At 51.8% G+C, this 17,702-nt stretch overlaps 1 protein-coding gene across 2 annotated transcripts in view; it reads right to left on the bottom strand.

The window, feature by feature from the left end:
• Positions 1-390: 390 nt before the first annotated feature.
• SPATS2 (spermatogenesis associated serine rich 2) overlaps positions 391-17,702 on the bottom strand; it is a 30,859-nt gene continuing 13,547 nt past the window's right edge. Inside the window, exons 3-13 of one of the 2 annotated variants that reach the window (XM_075525451.1) lie at positions 14,246-14,325; positions 13,856-13,964; positions 12,863-12,912; positions 11,462-11,720; positions 11,003-11,212; positions 9,725-9,860; positions 4,196-4,254; positions 3,394-3,503; positions 1,848-1,950; positions 1,216-1,421; positions 391-874 (exon numbers count right to left, since the gene is read on the bottom strand). In XM_075525451.1, coding sequence (XP_075381566.1) covers positions 581-874; positions 1,216-1,421; positions 1,848-1,950; positions 3,394-3,503; positions 4,196-4,254; positions 9,725-9,860; positions 11,003-11,212; positions 11,462-11,720; positions 12,863-12,912; positions 13,856-13,964; positions 14,246-14,325 — 1,616 coding nt within the window. In that variant the 3' untranslated portion in view covers positions 391-580. Of the gene's footprint in view, positions 875-1,215; positions 1,422-1,847; positions 1,951-3,393; positions 3,504-4,195; positions 4,255-9,724; positions 9,861-11,002; positions 11,216-11,461; positions 11,721-12,862; positions 12,913-13,855; positions 13,965-14,245; positions 14,326-17,702 lie in introns of both variants that reach the window. The other variant, XM_075525449.1, reaches the window with a different exon arrangement.

Below are 17,702 nucleotides of genomic sequence, written 5' to 3'. Positions count from 1 at the left end.
ATGGAGAAAGGCTGGAGAGGGGGGAAGGCAGGCGAGAGGGGGAAGTGAGTAAAATAAAAGAGGTCCCCACCCTAAAAACCAGAGAACAGCGAGGGGTGCGGATGCAGCCTGCGACACGGCCCCGAGAGGAGGGGTCCCGACTCCCGGCTGTCCCCCGGGGAGGGGACACCCCCAGCCCCCCCCCCGGCGCTCATCCTCGCTGCCAGCACGAGGCTGTCACGGGCCGTTCCTCCGCGGCGAGGCCCAGATGTTGGCGCCCGGAAGAGAAGAGGCGCGAGGCCGGGCTGTGGCCAGCGCTGCCAGGGCTTTCGCAGACACGAGGGGAAAGGAAAAGGGCAAGAGAGGGGGCAGGGGGAGACCCCAGCCCGCTCGGAGGGTGCAGTGCAGGCATGAAGAACACAAAGCGGGGGGGGGGGGGGAAGGAAGGGAAGAGAGGGGGGGGGAAAGAAAAACCAAACCAAAAAAGAAATGGCACGAAAAGTGAGAAGTGTAAACTTTCCTTGGTTAGTATCCTAGCTAGGAGCTTCCTCCAGTCTGCTCTCGCGGCGGAGCCGGGGCAGGAAGGGGGAGCCCGGGGCTCTCAGGAGCTCGCTCCCTCCTGCCGACTGGCTCTGGGCTTACGCTGCGGGAGCCCCTTGGTCTCTGTGCCGGACCGGCCGGGCTGTGCCGAGGCACCGCTGGTGCCCGTGGGCTGAGTCTGGCGGGTGCCGCCAGCGGAGGCTGCCAGGGGCGAGCTTTGCCGCCTGCCGTGGGCCTGGCCCGGCCCGTTCCTGTGTCGGTTGCCGCTGGTGTAGCGCCCGGGGGCGAGGGGGCTGACGTGGCGCTGGCCCTGGGACCTGGGCCCCGCTCCCGGTCTCCTGTTCCCCTGGAAAGCCTGAAACAGAAGAGGGTGGGCGAGTGAGCATGGGCCAGCGGAGCCAGTCCCGCCGGCCGGAGGGCTGCGACCTCCCGCTGCCGCATCCCTACGCACCCCCACCTCCCGTTCCGGGGAGGGAAGCGGAAAAGCAAAACCCCCCCCCAGGCCGCTCTGGAGCGGAACCGTCACGGCAAGGCTGCGCTCTGCGGCTTCCAGCTACCCCGGGCTCTGCCGCGCGAGCCCTGACGGCAAAGGGCACCCGGCAGGGATGGACCCGGCCCGGGAATCGGGAGAGGAGCCACAAACAGGGAGCAAGCTTCCCGCAGCGCCGTGCCGGTGCCGCGCCAGGGTGCGGTTACCTCTCGCGAAGGCTGGGGAGGGCGGCCGGCGGCGTTCCCCGCGGCCGCCTCCGCTGAGGACGAGGGCTTCTTGCTGGCGGTAAGGCTTGCGGCAGAGGCACAGGCGGGGGCGGAGGGAGCAGAGGTCTCGCTGGGAGCGCTCAGGGACGCGGCTGTGACGGAGCTGCACCGCAATCGGGTGGAGTAGCTGTTCTTTGGATGGGAAACTGGAAGAGAAATACCCCAAAATCCGTGTCGTGCGGGCGGGACCCAGACCGTTCGCCCTCCGGCCTCTGGACCCTGCCAGCTACGGCGCTGCCGGGGCGGAGGCGGCTCACGGCTGGAGCCAAAGGCTCGAAGGGACAACGGAGCTTTTTCTGGCAAGCTTTGGTCGTGTGAACGGTACCAGGGCTCGAGAGCGAAGGGAACGGGCACAGACCCCTCTTGCCAAGGGAGGAGCGTCCGCAGCAGCAGCAAGGGGAGGGCTGGCTCCTCCGTCCACTGCCGAGAGGAAACCAAACGTCCCCAAAGCAGACCTCTCCCGGTCTCGCCGCCGTCAAGTTTTGGGGCACACGTGAAGGGTTTTGGCGATGGCGGGGCTAGCAAAGGGGTGACCGACACCTCGGCTCCTCCCCCACTCCCATCCAGCTCACCTTGCCCGAACGAGGCGATGCTCTTCTTCAGCGCGTCGAGGTCGCACGTGAACCGCGCCACCCTGCCCAGGTCCTCGTCGTACTTCCGTTCGCTCACAAAGTGCTTCACCGAAAAGGCAAAACGCGCAGGTTAATTCAGTCCGTGCACTGAATTAGGGGGCACAGGAAGAGAAAATGGAGGTGAAAGCCTCCCCTTTTGGCCCAGGAAGGAGTAGCCGAGTTGGGTGCTGCTTGATAAACATCTTGGTGATTTGGCAGATGGCTACGACGACTTCGGGAAATAGAAAACCAGATTTTTTTTCAGCGCCGTTTCCACCCGTGCACAAACAGCCTTCCCCAGGCTCCAGCAGCCAAGCCGTAGGTTAACTCAATCCGACAGCAGCTCCAGCCTGCCCGTCTCCGGTCTGTGAAACGAGCACAGCCCAGGTCTCCGGACGCTCACAGGGGCAACCGGTTTCTCAGCTGCACTAATCCCGCTACGGGGGTGAGCAGTTTTAGTTTTCAAACCGGAGTTTAATTGATGCAACTTTGCACTGACCTCTTGCGGCAGGAGCCGGCGTGCTGGAGAGCAGAAGCGTTTTACGGAATATAAAAGTCATTCACGCGCAGCAGGCAGGCTCTCCCGATTTCGGGGGAAAGGCAGAGGTCAGCCTGCGCCAGCGGGAGGTTTTCACAACTGCTCTGAGCACAAAGCCGCGGCCGTGCCGCGTTCCCTGCTCTCTGCCGGTTCACAATGGCTGAAAGTTGGGCTGCGCACACCGGGGTTAATGTCTGGATGATCGTTTGTCGGCTGAAGTCAGTATTTTACAAACCAAATATTTTAAATTAAGGTGTCCCGTATCCCGCGGCGTGGCTGCGGACAGCAGCGTGCAGAGCACCGGCGGTGAATTCGAGAACTACGGACGCAAGGAAAGCCTTGCACACAACACAAAACTGCGTTCGGAAGTGTCGGAAGCCCAGGAGGTTACAAAAAAGCGTACCACCGTTGAGAACTGCTAGGATTAATAGCCTTGCTTAGCGCTAGAAGCTAAAGTAGTTGAAGCCTTAGGCTGCAAGAGCTTTCCGAGAGTAAACTTTCTGATAAAACTCACGCTGCAAACACAGAACTCATTGAATCCAGCAGATACAAGCGGAATGAAGAGGATAAGGACAAAGGAAACAATTCCGAGAGAATGAGGTCACTTCAGAAGGCCAGCCCAGCGACCAAGAAAACCAGCGAGAAGTCAAGAGACCAGAATTAAGGCATTGGACTTGGGGATCGGGTGCTGGGCGGTACGGGTATAATCGGGGTGTGCGATCTGGGGTAGGGGTCCCTCCTCGGAGGCACCCAGCTCGAGCTGCTCTGCACGTCGGATAAATAAACTGCTCGTTTACTCAGTGGATTGGTAACTCGTCTTCTTCGAGCAGGAACCTAAAGCCGGGCCCTGTTGAGCTGGCACCCGCCTAATTCCCACCGTGGGCTAGGTGGCGGGTGCGTAATTCCTGCAACACCGCATTTCGGTGAGAGCAGGACTAGGCTGGATTAGACAGAAGCGGAAAAGCTCACCTTTATGTCGGCTCTAAGCTCAACCAGCTGCTCCTCCGACATTCGCACTGCCACATCAGTCATCTTCTTCAGGGCCTCTGCCTTCTTCTGGCGGCTGACCAGAATTTCCACTGCAAAACAGACCGCGGCTTAGGCAGCGCCGAGACCGAACCAGCCCACCCAGAGTTAAACAACCCCAGCCCCGGCACACAGCACCTTATTGGTAAGCAACAGGTTCCCCCGAGCGTCCCCCCCGGACGGCTCCGCGCCAGCTGCGCAGCAGCCCCGGCCGCTCCCCCCGCAGCCATTTACGTCTCCAGACAGTAAGCTGACTCGACGAGGGGCACGACACGCAGCTTTGGTAGCGGCTTTGCCGCTCTCCCCAGGCTAACCGCTCCCTTGCCAACCCCTAAACCGCGGGGCTCGGTGCTGCCGGCGTGGGTGTCCCCGTGGATCACTTCCCACCCGCACCAGCTGAGCTGAGAGCGCCCTTCCCAGCTCCCCGGGAACGCCGAGATTTTCAGGAACGGCCTCCCGTGGAGGAGCGCGGTTTACATCCCATCCTCTAAGGAGGGCACAGAGCAACGGCCTCGAAGAGGACGGGTGCCGTCAACCGCGTCAGCGGCAAACGTAACCTAGCCACAATATATACTGCTAACTCCAGCTATAGGGCAAGTTCTGTTTGGGTATAGAGCCACGTGTTTAGGAACACTGTGAAGAGGAGGTAGGGCACGGAAATCTGCTTTAGGGGGGCTGTCTCTCTGGAGTGCAGCAACACCCACAGCTCTTCAGGTGGGCACTCAGTAGAAAGAGCGAGCCTTACTTGCTTCTGCTTTCACTTTGTCCATTTCAGCCAGCAACGCCACCTCACGATCCATAAGGCTGGGAGGGGAAAAAAAAAAAAAAAATACAGAAAAAGGGATGAGATTTAGTATTAAACAAAGAGGACAACAAAATTCTACCGCAAGAGCAGCGGCGGGAGGGTTTCCAGGCGTGCCGGCCAGCGGGGAGAGACCGACAGATGGCGGCAGGAGGCCGCCGTGCCGCGCACCGGGAACCGGCTTTTGTTCTGGAAGCCGAAGAGTTGCGTGCAGGCTTCGCTGGCGTTACAACTTGCTCAGGCTTGGGTCAGCGCGGAGCACGGCGCGGCGTTCCTGACAACCCGCTGGGTACGTGGTCACCTTACTCCGATAAAGTCGGAGCCGCTTGGCAAGGGGAGAGGGAACGGCAGCTGTGGTGTTAGGGGAAGCTGCACTCCGCTGGACTTTATCACCATAGAAAACTAGGGCACGATGTTTAAAAGAGTCACTCAAAACACAAAACTAACGAGCAGTGGGGCAGGACGAGGAGCCACAACAGCAGGAGCAGGACGCCGGGCATTCGGGCACCCGTCCCCTCCAAGGCAGCCCCTCAGGTGCCGGGTTGTGAAGCAATGCTTCACCCTTATGCCCTCTTTAGCTTATTTAAGCCTACCAAACTGGCCCACCAACCCAGAAACCTGGGTTCCGGTGCTCTGTCCCGCTTCTCGGGAGGCACGTACCCCGCTGATCCCCACAGGGCTGCAGGACCCACGCGAGAGCATGCACACCCTTCCACAGGGCGCAGCGGGGACAAGGACGTGACCTCCTGCCAGTCGGCAGGTCAGCCGGAGCCAACACAGGTCCACGATCCGGGAGTCTCTTACCGTCTGAGGGTTTTTTGGTCACGGAGGGAACACCTGAGTGGGTCACAGCGAAGCATCTCCACTCGCCAGGAGGCTCTGGCGTGCCTCAAGTGCGTCTGTGCCACGAGACTGCAATTCCCCCGGGCATCGCGGCGGCAGCCTTTACGCAAGCAGAACCGCGCGGCTACCGCCTGGCCAAATTTAGCAAATTCAGGCTATGGAGCACCCTCCGGTAAGGCAGAGCACCCAGGGAGCTCCCCATAACCGCTGCTCACAGGCTGCGCACAGAGGGCTCTGACCCCCGGAGACGTGCACACCGAGTAACTCGGGTTACAATGGAAGCCGGAGAGGAAATCCCAGTCCTCCCATTCTGGACAGGGGCAGGTACTGGTCACAGCTCTGTTCTTGGCTGTAAGGAATCCAGACCCTTGCAGACACTCTCCCTTGCAAATGCTTCTTTTGTGCTTGGCTCTAAGCTACGCCTCCACCGCCCTCAGCCTGCACGGCTGCAGCTCACCTTCGCTCAGCTGCTGCCAGCGGCTTGAACGCATTCGACATCCAGCCTATTAATAGGGTTCATTTCAGCTTCTGCTTTCTAAATATAAAAGCAGAGTCTTCCTCTCACGTGTTAGCTGTATGACACTGGCAGCACAGACGCTAAACGGTACTGAGAGAGATATCAGCGGTGCGCAGGGTCAGCCCTTCAACACTGACCACACGCTTTTTTAGTGAGAAAGGTTTGCTCGAAAATAGGAAGAATATTTATTTTAGCGACCATCTGAAAGGGAAACCACAGAGCATCTGAAATGCAAACTCAAACCATCGCTCCTGCTCCTCTGCATGTCAGAGAGGGCTGAGGCAAGATCAATTTAAACAATTCCCTCTGAACAGCAGCTTTGACATTTGGCTTCTTCTGTTGATTTATCGCTCTGTCCATCTGCCTTTTCAGAGCAGGAATTGTTTCTGCTCGTAGCACAGCAGGGGCCTGATCCAGGTCAGGCACTCTCAGCCCAACCGCGCAAATACAACGACGCGTGTCAGAAGCTACGCTAATAAGACTTCACCTTCTTTCCAGCCATCCCCAGAGCGGTTCAACCTGGCTCTGCCAACGCCGATGGGCAGGGTAAAGGGAGATACCCCAGCTGCCTTCTGCCCAGAGCCACGTCAGCGGCAGGAATCCCCCAGAGCTCGGAGAGATACGGGTGTGAACGCGGCCTTAATGATTAATTCGAGCGCAGGAACGGCCTCGTGGCTCTCGTGCTGCAGAACTCGGTCGTGCTACGCCTTACCCCGACGCCTCCTCCCTGAACACACAGGCACACACCCAGCTCCTGCAGAGCCAACACCCGCTTTATATGGGCCATTTTGGGCTTTCTCCACCAGGCTGCAGGCACACAGGCACGCACCTTGGCACAGATCACAGCTTGCGTCTCTTTGTAATTTAATTTACTCAGCAGAGCTCAGCTGGAGTCCTTTACCCAATTTTACAGTTGGGCTGGCTGAGGAACAGAGGTCAAGTGGCTTTGCCCGAGGTTTGCGTGATGAGTGACTCTGATCAGACCCCACTGCTCCTCCATCCTGCACGGCTTCTCGGCAAACAAACTCGCCTCCCTTCCTCCGGATCCGTTCAGAAACACACCTGCCTTCCTCGACCGCTCTGTCCTGGGACAAGATCCCATGCAGGACAGAGAGCGCATCTGCCCCTGCCAGAAGACTGGGCTTTAAGAAAGGACATTAAAGAAGTACGCAAGGAACAAAAAGGGGAAGCAGATGAAATAATGCTGAAGATGAAATAATGCTGAACACACGGTTGTGACCCAGCCATTAGAGAAGATGCCCTCCTCAGCTGCAAGCCAGCTCGGTCCAGCAGTGCCTGCAGGACATTGTCTGTCCGTGAAAGACAAGAGCTGTTTGCACAAGCACACTACGGGTTTTGGGGTCAGTCTTCCTTGGGGCTGAAACACAACGATCTCAAAGACTGACTGCAATCGAAGGCGGCTGGAAGCATGCCTGGCAGGAGGAAGCAAGGGCGATCTGCAGCGCAAGGCACGCGGCAGGGACCTCAGCAGTGAGAAACCTCAGACCCTGCCCCACACCCACCTCAGCTCACGGCGCTGAAGCTGAACTTCCCCGCACCACTCACAAAGGCTCAGGGTTTTTTTTTTTCCCCCCTGATGTGCTACTTTCCCTGTCAGCAGATAGAAAAATATTCAGGAAATTAAGGACTATGAGGATTCCCTAGCTCAGCTTACCCGATCATCTCCAGCCCAGAGAAGCAAATCCTCTCCAAATAGGAAGCCAAAGCAGCTACTGCTACATCTGCTACTCAAACAGGATGGATTTCAGAGACTGAGATAGGCATGACCCCAGCATTAGAGTCTCCTTCTTCACCCTCACCTACCTACAGACCACAGATCTAACATAAGCATGTTGTCTAGCTTATACGATGGTTAAGATGAAGCTGAAGAATTCTAGGAAGCCTCACTGGTTAAAAGCACATCCAAAGGGCAGCCCTGACAGGCAGAAGTTAAACCAGTCCAAGCTGTGCTACTTCAATATCCTATTTCAGTTGAACAAACCTGCTTTTAAACCAGGTTTTCCTTTGGTAGAAAGCCAACTGGAGAGGCAGTTCGGCAAGAGGATTTAACTATCGGATCCTGCCTTGTGCCACAGGATTTAAAAACACACTCGTTATTCTCTGGGTCATGGAGGGAGTTGGAAAAACAAAAACAAGCAGGAAAAAACCGTGAAGGTACAATTTACACCTCAAGCTCACCGGCAACTGCATCACTTTCGGGAAAAGGAAAGTGAATCTTTTTCTGCAGAGCCAAACGGCCCCGGCTGCAGAGTCACCGCTTATCGACTGCACAGACCTGGCATCCTGCTGGGCAGCTCTTTCGCTTGGCATTTGTCGAAGGAGGTTCCCGATGGCCCCGTTCCAGGCAGGCACTCGCCTCCCCGCTCACGGAACCGCACGTCCTGCTTCACCCGCTGCCGGCTCAGCTTATCGGAGCAATGCTGCGGGACTGGACTTGAGTCTTTAACCTTTCCGAACGTGACGCAAGTGTTTTATAGATGGTAACGTAAATCAAAGGGCGAGGAATTACTTATACAGAACCAGACGCGTTAGCCAAAAGAATGACATTTTCCATACCAGGGAGAGGCTTTTACAGATGTTGTAAGCGTATAGAGAGGCAGACAAAAAACTGAACAACAAAAACCCACCGTATGCAGTGATAATACTGAATCAGTAGACAAAGCCACTAACAAAGTAAGAAATAATATTCCTAAAACCAAACGTGAGTTAGGGCTACAAATCCCTCCGCTATTGACAAGGTGAATCCCCTTACATCGCAGCTTTTCCAAAAGACGGGAGGTGCTGGGAGCTCCACGTCCGGCTTCGGCTTGGAGACCACAACCCTTAGGAGGAAAACGCAGGTCAGGGCACACGGACACCTTTAACCCTACCCCTCCGGTTTGGTCTAGTCTCCCCAGGTAAGTTTAAAAGTCATCTATAAACATTTTTGTCAGTATTTTTAGCACACGCTGAATTTAAATACAGGACAGCATTCCACTTACTTGAGGAGAGCACTTCCTGGTTCAACACAAGTACGAGCACAAGAAAAAGTCCACGCTGAACAATGAAATTTGCTGAAAGGCTTCAGAATACAGCTCTCTACATCACTACCGCTAAATACTCTTGCCTTTGAGGCCACATGCAGTTTTCAGACACAGACAGCTTTTGACACCGATTTGCAAGTCTGCCACATATCTACTTTAATCCTTCAATGCGATAGCAGCATTTTAGTTACTTGTCAAATGTTACTCACTTCAGGCGAGGAGAACTCTCTGTGCAGTTTCTTAGGAATATTTCTTTACCAAAAGCAATCATATTTGTATAACCAAGAAGAACAATTTCTCAGTAATAGATTCAATCAGCCAAGACAGCGAGTGTATCTGATGTGAGGCCTTTCGGAATATCATCTTAAAGCACTTATCCAAACCAATAAAGGTGTTCATTAAAAAAAAAGACCCAATTACACTCGTAGGGAACATCATGCACAGTATTAAAAGCTTGGCTTAAAACGGGGGAAGCAATACTGCACAGGATGATCTTTGATGTGTACTTATACCTTCAAAAGGATCCCTCTCTTCCACGTTATATTCAACCATAACTGGAAGATTTCAAATATGAATGTTTGTTTCTAAAAGACACCTCCTGCTGCCCCCTGAGCCCCAGCAGTTCTCCTGCCAGCACAGCTGATGTTAGTACCTAACCAACAGGACGTTATCTGGGGAGCTCCTCATATCACCTGCGTCTAAAATGACTTTATGACGGTCAGGACAACTGTCCTGAACTGCGGCTCCATGTCTGTACATCAAAGCCCCTGATGGACACACCAAAGCCTTGAGCGGCCTATTGACATCCCACCGCACGTGTGGGACGACAGGCGAACGCAGGCCTTGCAAAGCTGCCCACAGAGGCGGCTTCTAAAAACGGCAGAGTACGGGACTTTAGACTCCAGTTTATTCTTTACGACATGCTGACCTCCCAGACGCTGAAGAACAGTGCTTGGGCAGCAGGGCAAACACAAGCGAGTCATTAACCTGACTGGAAGGCTGAAGTCTTATTCCAAATGTATTGGTCTTAAGCCTTAACACCTGGATCTGTCCCTACATTTAACTTACCTACTCTGCAGTTCAGCAAAGACCTGCTTCATCTTCTTAATGGAAGCATCCATTTCCTCCTTCACCACAACCCGGTACCGAGCCAGTGAAACGGTGCAGCGCTGGAGATCCTTCACTGATTTTTCAATATTAGAACCTACCAAGAGACAGAGTGAACTCAAACAGCCATGTCAATCACACTGCTAAATCCTCCCAGCAGGGATAAATCTAAAGATGGCTTTCCCTCTTATTTTAAAACTACACACTGCTTGGTTTTAAATTTTTCTTCCCCATTACAAAGGCACTAGGTTCAGCAGGGACAGTTTGAGAGATTTTCTTATTGGGGAAAGTGTTCCCAAGGCTTGTAGAATTCCCTTCTATGGGCAGGGATGTCCCTGCACATTTTCAAATACATGAGAGAAATCAAATGCATCTCTGAGTTGCTTTTGTGCTAGGGACTAGAGACAAGTGAAATGCGGTCTACTCCAAAGACCAACACGCCATATCACTAAATGATACGAAATGACTGTTTGCCTGGGGAAGGGAATTATCTCGGAAACTAAAATTAAGGCTATTTCCTCAAATCAGGAGCCAAAAGGATTGGTTATCGCTGCCAAGGTTAGTCCCTGCTCGCCGGCAGGGTGCATCGCCTTGCCCACACCCTCTGGAGCTCGCTGGGTGCAGTTGCCCCCCTGCCAAGCGACATTAACAACGGCTCCTTACAGCTTTCCCGTGCACGGAGGTGAACTACCACCACCTCACCTCCCTAAGCTAAGTACAATAACCGCCATCACAATCGGGGTCTCCGAGGTCCCTCCTGTCCACACTTGTTATCCTAAGAGCTCAGCTGCGGAGAAAGCACATGAAAGAGGAAAAAAAAAAATCCCGTAGAAGGAGGCTGTCACTTCTTGTAACAGGGCTGGTCCGAACTTCTGGCCTTTCAACAAATTCTCACAAAAGATGAGAAACAACCTAAAGGCTCTGTGGTGGAGCACACAGAAGAATGGGCTAAACGTATGCAGCGAGACCGGCTGCTTCCTCCCCTGCTTCTCTCACACATACGGGTTTGCCGCTCCAGGCACTACATCTAAACTGCTGTCAAGATTCCTGCTGTGCATAGGGGAGAGGAGGAGTAGAGTGCAAGTTACTGGCCAGATAATAAGCAGCGTGTTAGCTCGCATTAAAATCAAAGTCCAGTATGCCTCACCACTGTGTCTGTCAGGGACACCGCAGAAGAGGTGGTGAGAATTTGGCCAGCAGCTCCGACATCGGAGAGCGCGCAGACCCTCAGGGCCTTACCTAGCTTCTTGTTTGCAGGTGAAACTGAAACATCTTCCAGCCGCGTTACAGACAGGGACGCAGGAGTTGAATTGCTCGCTGTTGATCTGGACAGAGACCTGCTAGCGCTCCTCTGCTCAGGCCGCTGTCTAAGAGACGAAGGGCTCTGGGAAGGATGCATGATGAGCGATTTTGTGTCAAAGTCTGCTATTCCATTCTCTAGTTCAGGCACTGCTGTAGAAAAGCACACTCGTTTAAAGGGGAACGCGAAGAGGACAGCAGAACACTGACCGCCTCTTTACCATAACAAGCAAAAAAATCAGAAATCAAGGTGAGCCGCTCTTTCCTGAAGAGCCATCCAAACCAATCAGTATTCAAAGCCGACCCAAAACGAAGAAGGAACACCAAACAGCAGGAGGCAGCTCTTCTGCTTTTTAAACACTCGGTGCCCATCTCCTGCGCTACTTTATAGAGACTAACCTGTTCTATCAGGCATGTCTGGTGCAGCAGACTCGCAATCCTCCAGCTCTCTGGCATCAATTGAAAGTGCATCCAAACCTTCGCTGAGCGAGTCCACAGACTCCGTGTCGTGGGCACAACCGTTGACATGGAAACCGTTAATTCCACCCTTCTCCAAGTTTGCCGACTGCTCCTCTTCAGTGGACACCAATTTACCGGGGTCTGGGAGGCCAGGGCTCGATTCAGCTTGCGGTTTCGGTTTGGTTTTCTTCTTCTTGTTCTAAGGATTAGGTATCCACACCACAAAGAGGGGGAAAAAAAAAAATGTTAAGCTTAATTCCTGAAGGGAAAATTAAGCTTATGCTTACTGGCTGAAAGTAGCCGAATTAAATGCTTTTTCAGCCAGCCTGACTGTTGATCCTATTAACAGTAGGAGGGATTTATTCAACAATGAGGACAGATATAGTGGCATTAATGAGGCGCGAATACATTATCCTCTCCGATGGTGTGCCAACAAGAGCGATGCACCGATTATCAGATGAAGGCTGCATAACTGATGGGAAGCACCAGAGAGGTTTGTGACTGTACCCCACAGCACCGGCCGGCTCGCTTCTGGGGGTGCTCGCTGCTCTGCAAGACCTCACTCCGATAAAACTTCCCTCACTTCCCAACACAGGGCTATTCAGTCACATTTTTCCCCCCCTCTCCGTTTCGTTCTGGTGCTTTTCATGTATTCATAGGAGTCCTTTTGAATAATTATGATTTTATTCTTGTCCTGGTGGATTTAGATATTATAATATCAAGCACTGAAACTTTGCAAATCTTTATTTAACCCTTTCACAGAGATCTGAGCAAACTAGGCAAAACACTTGAGAAAGCTTACGTGACAGAGAAATATATTTCCACAGAGCTCAGCATTAAACGCAACTGTTCAGCTCCAAAGGTTACCGATGAAAAATGGAACAGCATGACTATCTGAACAGTGAATTACAGAGCTCTGTTGAAATAAATGGACCTGATAAAAGATTTACTTCAGTGTGGGGCTGTGTGTGCGGATCAGGGGTCCTGTAGAGGCTCAGCAGAATAAAAAAGCGATTGCAAGGACAGAAAGTCTAGAACCCTTTTTCAGAAGCCATCTCGGACACAATGTGTCTGACAAGTAAATTAAATGCAAATGTGGCGAGAAGATGACGTTTACAACTTGCACTGAAGTTATCGTGTAAACCATTGCCCTGAACAGCGAGGCACCTGATAACCTAGAGATTACCTCTGTGCATCAGGTCTGCTAACATCAATATGCACGTTTGCTCTTTGGTTTCTCTTCCCATCTAAATCATGAGGAATGCCTACTTGTTCTCTGTAGTCTAAATCCTCAAAATAAAAAGATAAATGCCTTAGCAAAGTATATTTCAAAAGCGTTACCTTTTTTTTGCCTGTTACAGTCCATTCTTTCAGTACTTCACTGGCATTGCCTGAAAAAAAAAAATGCAGCGATGAGCAATGGAGGAGGCATCCACTCCAATTCTTTGCCGGTCATGAGGAAGTGCCTCCATACCTGGAGCCAGCTGTGACACTTCCTGCAGCTAGGTTTCAATTCTCTTAGTTGGTGTAATAAAAGGATCGGTTTCATTTTTGCTTTGGGAACACACTGGTGAACGGGACTACTCCCTTACGCCACAGTGCCAGCTCTTTCCAGGAAAAAGAAAAAAAAAAAAAAATAAAAAAAAATCTTCTCTTTGGCTCTGTCATACTAAAGGTTTAGGTCCTTGGAACCCTGCTGGAGCATGTTCTGAACTCAAAGGTTGCGTTCAGGTCAGATATCTGCTGGCCTTCTCTCCCCAGAGACACTGACTGTGTCAGGATGCCCTCAGTCTGAGGAATAGCTGTCATACCTTCTGTAGGCCAGAGGCAAAGCGCAGTTGTCAGCGATGGCCAGCACGGAAATAAAAGCTGCAAAGTGACAGGCACTGTCACCAGCAACAGCCTGTTTTTCCAAGGTCAGAAAACCCATCTAATGCAGCATGCCAGCCAGACCCAAGAGAAGATTTGTGAGCCAGGTTTCGAAGTACAAACAGCAACTATCGAAGCTGAAGACATTCCCATTTTGTACACATGAACAAGAGTTTCTGTAATTGAGTATCAAACCTCCTTTATCGAATGCTTATCCCTGCCTTGACCCCTAGTTGAACAAACACCAACTAAAATTTGGGAAGAGAATCATCCGTTAGTTATCGTTGTGGATAGAGCCTGTACTTGGATGTGCTGAGAAGCTACGTGAGCTTCTGGCACCTGGTGTACTTACTGCACACAGCCCCTTCTGCACAAAGACTATTGCTGCTTCAGAAGTAGGTCCGTAAACCTGGCACGTACGAGTTACGAAGCCACAAACCCCGCCAAGAAACCAGCCGCAGTTACCTTCCATAAATGCTTGCACTGTTTTGTCCACGCAGTTGTCAAAATGCTGCAGCACAAGGACAATCTCATTGTTGCTCCTGTTGGGGACTATTGCACGCACCGCGCTGATCTAGAGAGAAGAAAACAGGGTAACACGTAAACCATTTGCTTTAACCCGCACGGAGCCTACAGCAACCCTCCTGCGAGCAGTCTAAAAACCGTCAACGATGACTTCCTTATAAAACTTTAATGTGCCAGGACAATTTAGCCTGAATAAAATTTTGCTTTTGACAGAGCTGCAGTCAGCTCCCAGACAGAAACATATTTCATCTCAGAGAGGAGATGAAGATACAGCGTTCAGGAGCTCTTCCACGGCACGTGGTGAGTTAAAGTCTCAGAAGACACATTTACCTTCTCCTTCATGTTTTCAAAGGTTCCTCCTTGGGCCATCACAGTATTGGACTGCACATCAAAAATAAACCCAGATGGATCTGCGAAGACAAAGGAGAGGGAAGCTCTCTTCTGAACAACAGGCACCCAGAGACATTTAGAAAGAGACGAAGCAAGAGGTCAGCTCCAAGTTGTTACTTTGCCAAGGAGAAAATTGAAATCCTACAAATGTACGGTGTTCGCTGGCGAATTCTGTCATACGCTTAGCAGAGGGTTATCAGCTGCTGAGAGTAAAAGGGATGATATCCCAGCCTCGTTTAAGGACCAGATTCTGTTTAGCCAGGTAACCCCAGTTGAATCTGGTTTGCCAGTGCCCCCCACTGAGCTCAAGAAGCCGATTCACACCTCAGCTCTGGGTCAGTTTAAACCAACCACCCGTGGATCAAAACCGCAGGCCAAAAAACACAAGCCCCAACAGGGCTGGTGCGAAACAGAAGATTGCTGAAGCAGACCAGACCAGTACCGCTCCCCCATTTCCATATTAATCTTTTACCGAGCCCAGCAATAAAGAGTTAACAAAAGCGCTAGAGCCTTCCAGCAGTGTGGTTAACAATTTCCTCCACCTGGAGATACAAATGGCAAGCAGACTGATAAATGGGTTTGACGATCCAGCAGCTTGTGTTCCCTGCCAGCTATAATCTCTAAGGTAATGCTTATACGTTCCAAAAGAGACCCATAATCGAGACAGCCATCACCAACAGGTTTGCTCCCTGCCAGCGAGCAAAGGTCACATAAATCTGCAGGCCCTACCATTTCACCAAGAGATCTTATGAGCGCCTGGTATCACAAATTCAGGCTCGATTTTCCTGCCAAAGGTCTGAGCAGGCTAAATTTTCAGGTTTGCTAAAGAAAAGGGATATAGCTGTCCACATATGCATTTTACCATGACAGAACATACTTCAAACCGGTATTTCAGCCACGTTTGGTCTCAGGAAGAACACGTGTCGCTGGGCAGGGGCCCACGGCAGGACCCCAGAGGTTTTCAGCACTTCTACTCTGCATCACCCCCCCCTTCCCGGGGAGTTCACACGCACGTGCAAAGCCACAGGCAGATTTCCTAGGAGGGCATTTGCTTGCGTGTGCTTTGACGCCTCGAGCCCTGCACGCAGTCAGGGAAGTACCAGACCACCGGTTCTTCTGCAAAGCTTCTCAGCTGCCGCTGCCCGGTGGCTTTGGGGACCGCCTGGGGGAAGGGACACTTTCAGCAGGCCAGGGTGATCTGCAGGGACGCTCGCTCGGTCACTGCCCTTTCTGCTTGAGCTCAGCTGATACTCCATGCTGCTGATTCACGTTCTTTCCCTCACCTCCTCTAAATAACTCGTACACGATTTTGAGACACACCATTGACTTCCGCGGTTCCCAGACATTGATGTAGCATTTAAACTGAGATGCCTCCAAATACAGTGACAGAATTGTGAACATGATGGAAAGGTCAGCCTCTTATTAAGGCTACAGATGAACGGTTAAATTCTTCCTCGCACCGTCCTTACCCGTTTCAGCCCCATGAGCAAGATTTTCTCAAGTTTCCCAAGCTCACAGAAGTTCAAGTTACCAACTTGCTAGTCCTTAATCTTGTAAATGGCTTTCAGACTCCCATCACCGAGTGAGAATTAGCAATCTTTTTTCAAAATCTTCATTGCAGAACAGCCACCAAGGACCCAGGTGCCAGGAAAGATGAAGTTCAGCTCCCCCATGCAGCACATTTTCAGCTACTCAATCCCATCCCTTTCCCACATCTCCATTTGCGCTTGGTCTTACAAGGGACTGAGCTTGTCGGCACCTCGCTCCGAGCCGCTTCTCCAGCTTCCAGTCGCTTCGCTACGGCCCAAGTCCTCCTGGGGTTAAAACGTTTATCATGCAAAAATTATACAACAGAGACCACGCCGTATACATTTGATATTGCCCTTGAGCACTCCCAAGCATCATTAAAAGGGCTGCTGGCACTCAGGTCTCTTGTGACAGCGGGTATTTGCAAGAAGGGACAGAATTTAAAATGCTCACGCCAGCGTGGACAGAAGTCCGACAGCCGCCAGTGACTTCAGGAGTTTGGAATTAACATCCTTGTGGGAAAGGAAAGCTCCTTCCCAAAGCCAGGGCTCCGACTATGCATGTCATGTCTGACATGACGAGTCAGTCAGACACGCAGACTGATCTCTGTTGCATTAAAATATACACCATGCAGTGCTACCCTGTTGATTTGATGTGATAAACCCCAGAGACGATGCCAGCGGCCTTAATTGCTTCTCTGTTCATAACTGCATCCTCCAGAAAAATGAGGTGGTAAGAAATCATTCATCCCCAATCATTTACTTTGGTGTTTCAGTGCTATTTATTGGACTGATAACACGGGATCTCTTAAATAGCAACACTAATGATGCCAGGAAGAATCCACCCTACCAAATATCAATCTGCTCCTCCCGTAACTCTGCTAATCAGTCCTTTCTGTAGGAAACACGTGCAAGAATTAAAACTACAGACCTACAAACTCTGCTCTGCTTCCTGGGATACACAAAATAAAACAGCTTCACGCCCAACACCTCGAGGAAGTCAAAACAGGGCCAAGATTTCCCCCTCAAGCCCCAAGTCAAGCCGAGCCGAGTCCTGGCTCCCTTTGGAGCCACGGCAGGCAGTCATTTCACAAGGAGGCACGGAAAAGAAATAAAACCACCAGCCTGACAGCTACACAGACTTTGTCCCAACCAGCGTCACAGAGCACACTTTACGAAAGCATACAGCAAGATTACGTTTATGCATTTAGCTCCTCCGGACCCATCTGGCGCTTCATCCCCGCCACACCCCCGTGCCAGCTCACGGAAAGTTTGCACAGTAAAATAGTGTATGAAACTAAAAAAAAAAAAAAAAAATCCTGCTCCAAAGGCCGGCTTCACCCTCCTGCCCCAGCCAGGACACTCGCAGGCGGATGGCTTTGGGGAACCGGGCAGCATATACACTTGAAGTGCTATGCAATCAAGATTCAGTTAAACCGTGAAACATTTATAGACTCTGGGGCTTTTCAGGTCAACGGTAACCGCACCAGCTCTCCCAGGGATAGCGCGGGAGACCTCAGCTAATGTGAAATAAAAAGCTCTGGAAGAAATGCCACCTCGCTGCTCGCTCAGAGCATCTCCAATTTGCTCTAATTACAAGCATCTTCGGCAACCCCTGCGTTGTGAGAATCGGGAGATGTCTGTGCCCAGGGCCGCAGAGGTGACTGGACAGGAATTAATGCATCTTCCCAGGACAGAGTAAAGAAGCCAGAATACCATTATTCTATCAGGCTGTGCTTGCAGTCATACCAAAGTACCCACAAATACAGAGGGGAACAAAAAAAAAAAAAAAAACAAACAAAAAAAAAAATCAGGATTTCCGAAAAAGCGCTACATAAGAGATTACATCCGTGGGAGCTTTCTGTGGTTTC

This window comes from Mycteria americana, chromosome 26 (genome assembly GCF_035582795.1).
Source record: "Mycteria americana isolate JAX WOST 10 ecotype Jacksonville Zoo and Gardens chromosome 26, USCA_MyAme_1.0, whole genome shotgun sequence".
Taxonomy (NCBI): Eukaryota; Metazoa; Chordata; class Aves; order Ciconiiformes; family Ciconiidae; genus Mycteria; species Mycteria americana.
Note: the sequence above shows the minus strand (reverse complement) of the source record. Positions and strands in the feature narration are given on the sequence as shown.